General features: G+C 49.1%; 1 protein-coding gene across 1 annotated transcript in view; it reads left to right on the forward strand.

The window, feature by feature from the left end:
• Positions 1–3,602, forward strand: part of PAPPA2 (pappalysin 2) — a 350,680-nt gene extending 347,078 nt beyond the window's left edge. Inside the window, exons 22-23 of the mRNA XM_004706814.2 lie at positions 1,015–1,113; positions 3,422–3,602. Of these exons, the coding sequence (XP_004706871.1) occupies positions 1,015–1,113; positions 3,422–3,496 (174 nt within the window). The 3' untranslated portion in view covers positions 3,497–3,602. The remainder of the gene's footprint in view (positions 1–1,014; positions 1,114–3,421) is intronic.
• The last annotated feature ends 220 nt before the right edge of the window (positions 3,603–3,822 follow it).

The raw sequence follows: 3,822 nt of genomic DNA on the forward strand, positions 1-3,822 counted from the left end.
GCTTCTACCCTCCAAATCTGCCTCACCTTTGCATATGTCATCCTCCTGCATCTCTGCTGATGGACTGTCTATTTCACAAGCAGTTCTGAAGCCGAGCAGTCAAACTAAGTGGAACTGCCTTTTAGAGATGGAATCCCTAGTTGCTGAGAAGTTGATTCTCATGTAAGGTGACCCAATCAGGGTCAAATCAGAATGATATACCAGAGGGGTTTCAAGGACTTAGTTCTGGGAAGTGGATCTCCAGGCCTTTCTTCCCTGATCTCTCTAGTTGGACCCTTTTTGCTAACCCTTTGTACCACCCTGGGACGTACATGAGACTATTGTTTTGTTGTGAGATGTCGTCTTGTTGGTTCCAACTCATAGCAGCCCGATGGGAGGCGGAATGAGATACCCCAGACCCGCAGCACCCTCACAGCCATGGCCCTGCTTGATTGCATTATTGCTGCCGCTGTGTCGGTCCCTCTCGTGGAAGCTCTTCCTCTTTCCCATTAACCCTGTACTTTACCAAGCAGGCTGTCCTTCCCTTGAGACAGCCCCTCCTGATCATATACCCACAATGTGCCCCAGACTCACTCCTCTTCGATCCTTCCTGACTCCTGGTAACCCTATAGAGGATTTTCAAGATTATAAATATTTAGGGACCAGGTAGGCTTATCCTTCTTCCTTGGAGCAGCTGGTTGGCTTGAACTGCAAACCTTGTGGTTAGCAGTCCAACACCAAGCCCATAGCACCATATGATAACATGGCTGTGGTCAAAATAGCCAGCTGGTTTATGTGAGCCACTTAGGCCCTTCAGTAGCACAGAGGTTGATGCTGCAGGTGAAATCTGACAATGTCTTTGGTCCAATGGTTTTATCTGGAGACGTTTTAATTTCTTGAGAATGTTAGATCAATGTGTACCCTGCCCTGAACGCTTGACCGTAATCGCTCTCCAATTCCGTGGATTATGTTGGTGGCAGAGGAGGTGGGGCATCGTGAAGCTGAATGAGACACTGACTTGAATCTCCTTGCCAGCCTTTCCAAGCAGACGGGTGGTGTGATACTATCAACAACCGGGCCTACTGCCACTACGACGGAGGAGACTGCTGCTCTTCCACACTCTCCTCCAAGAAGGTGAGTGAGGGCACCTGGGAGGGGAGGGGAGGCAGCCGGGTAGGAACAAAGGCAGATGTGGTGGCGAGCTCTTTTTCACAGTGTACCATAATTGGTTTTGAGTCAGCAATCCAGAAGAAGGATTACTTACAGTGGACAGGCATGGGAACTTCTCAAGAGATAGGTTTAAGGGGAATGGACTTTAGAATGGGTTCACAGAACATACTTGTTCTTTACTAGTCAGTAAAGTGGCTGGTTCAGAAAAACATGGCCCTATAGCCACAAAAGACTCACACCTGTTTCTCACTTTTCCTAGACCTTCTTTGTAGGAAGGGGCAGTACAGCCTCCAGCACTTGGGGAGGCGTGACTACCAGGGAAATGCTAACCAGTTAGTAACTTGTCTGATGAAGTAAAGAATGATACACAGTGTGTTGGGCGCACATCGTGGGTGCATGTGGAGTGGTTGCCATGGTCAGCTGGAGAACTCTCTGGACCACAATCTCAGCTGTTTTCTTGATACCTTTGACCCCTCTTGTACTACAGATATGCTCCAAATAAACCTATGAAATCAAGTCCACTGGCATTTTGTATTACTATGGCTAACACTCCAAGGGGGCCAAGGGTACTCGGAGCTAGTTTGGCCAATTTGATGAAAGAGCAAAATATGTAAGACATCGATCTTATGTACTTTGCTTATTTCCTTCCTTCTACTATCTGCACATGAAGCCATGCCTACCATACATACGCATCCATGAACACACGTATCTGGAACACTCCCGGTGTGCCAGCCGCTGCCCTCACCGCTCTCATGGCTGACCTCATCTAAAGCAGGGCGCTCGGGGGATCATCATGTCCCTGTGCAATTTGGCCTTTTGCTCGAAACACCGATACATCCCAAGCCGAGAGAAATGGATCGGGAGCTAGGTTGCCGATCAGAAATCCTAGCTCCTCTGCTCACATGGTCCCAGAGGTCATCTCTCCACAGGGCAGTGTGATCCCTTAGGGAGAAAACAACCCATTCTCCGCTCCTTCCCCACTCTGCACATCTTGAATTGACCTTGAACAAAGGGCCAGCGGCCAAGGTGTTCCAGAGTCAGAGTTGAGCAGGCAGCCACATCGCCCTGCTGCTGACGTCTATGTCACAGTTTACTTCCTATATGCAAGCGTCCTGGAAAACTTACCCAGATGGTTCTTTGCATTTTCTAGCCTGCTTGCCCAGTTGCCCACTCCATCTCCTGAGCCCACTTGGACCATTAGTGTATGCTGTAAAGCTATTATTCTTGCCCAGTTAATGCCCAGCCTCCAAAAGAGGAGGCTCTTTGCCATTGCTTCTCACCATGTCTTCCAAGTGCTGCTCCTCTGACGCTAGCACACTCATTGTCATTGGGCTCATTCCAATCCACTGCAGCCTTCTCCAGGGCTTCCAACCAGGTACAACTTCACAGGAATAGCCGGCTTCCTCTTTCTCCTGCAGGGAGGTTGATGGGTTTGAAACACTGACATTTCCCTTGGCAGCCCAATGCCTAACCCACAGTGCCACAAGAGTTCTTTTTGGATAATAGCATGGGCACTTAAAAAAGTGCTGTCTGTTGGTACCAATTCATGCTGGAAGACAGCAAATTGGCCTGAGCTCTCTAGGGCTATGGGGCCATGGTGGCTCTCTCAGTTAAGCATGAGGCTGCCAATCTCAAGGTAGGCAGTTCAAACCCACCCTCGGCTCTTCAAAAGAAACATGAGGTTATCTGCTCCCATGGGAAGGCAACTGTATAACGAAGACAATCTGGCCCCAAGCAATATCATAGAGGAGATGTACTCTTTCACAGAACCAAAGCATATTGTGGTTTTTAAAAGGGCAAAAATTCTTGGTGATAAAGATAGCTAAGATAATCCTATTGCCCCCAATGATGCCAAGAAGTAGGTGTCTGAGAGCTAGATGCTGAAGCCTTGACTTAGCTATTGTGAAGGTGAAAGCACTGTGCTAAGAGCCGGAGTTGTAGAAATGATGGCAACGGACAAGTAGCAGTACTAACGGTCCTAGAGTAATTACAAGATGCCTGACCCGGTAAGCAGTTTACGATCACTGTCTTACTCACACCCCCCACCCCCCCTGCAGGTGGCTGTCACTGCTGATCTCTTGCTTTCTAGAGGAGGAAAACAAAGCCAGGGAGGCATCCATTGCCTCTGGCAACATGGTGTGGCAATGAGAGACCTGTTTGCATTTCAGTTTGGTGACAGCATCCACCTTTCCTCTAGGACCAATGAGGAAAAGCGAGAAGGCTGGGTGAAAAGTAGCCAAGGGGTCCTCTCAGCGCTCTTCTCTTCCCCCAGGTCATTCCTTTCGCTGCTGACTGCGACCTGGATGAGTGCACCTGCCGGGACCCCAAGGCAGAAGAAAACCAGTGACTGCGGGATCAAGCCCTTTCTGCGCGGCCCTGGAGGCAGTAAGAAAGTGAGGCCCCTGTAGAAGGATGCGTGAAGAAGAGAGGCCATGGGAAGAGGGCAGGAGAACGTGTAGAGAAGCAGTGTTTATTGGGACCAACCAGGACACTGACTGGCCTGAGTAGGGAAGGATCTTAGGCAAACGTTTCTTCAAAAAGATGGTTGATTAAAGTGAAAAGAAGATTGTGATAGTTATCTAAAGGATGCTCCTCCCTCCTTTATAGTCTTCTGAACCCAAATCCTCACCTCTTGTCCTACTCCACACACTGCGCCCTGACAACTCTTCAGTC

This window comes from Echinops telfairi, unplaced genomic scaffold (genome assembly GCF_000313985.2).
Source record: "Echinops telfairi isolate 266 unplaced genomic scaffold, ASM31398v2 ScPeMD7_7424;HRSCAF=8462, whole genome shotgun sequence".
Lineage (NCBI taxonomy): Eukaryota > Metazoa > Chordata > Mammalia > Afrosoricida > Tenrecidae > Echinops > Echinops telfairi.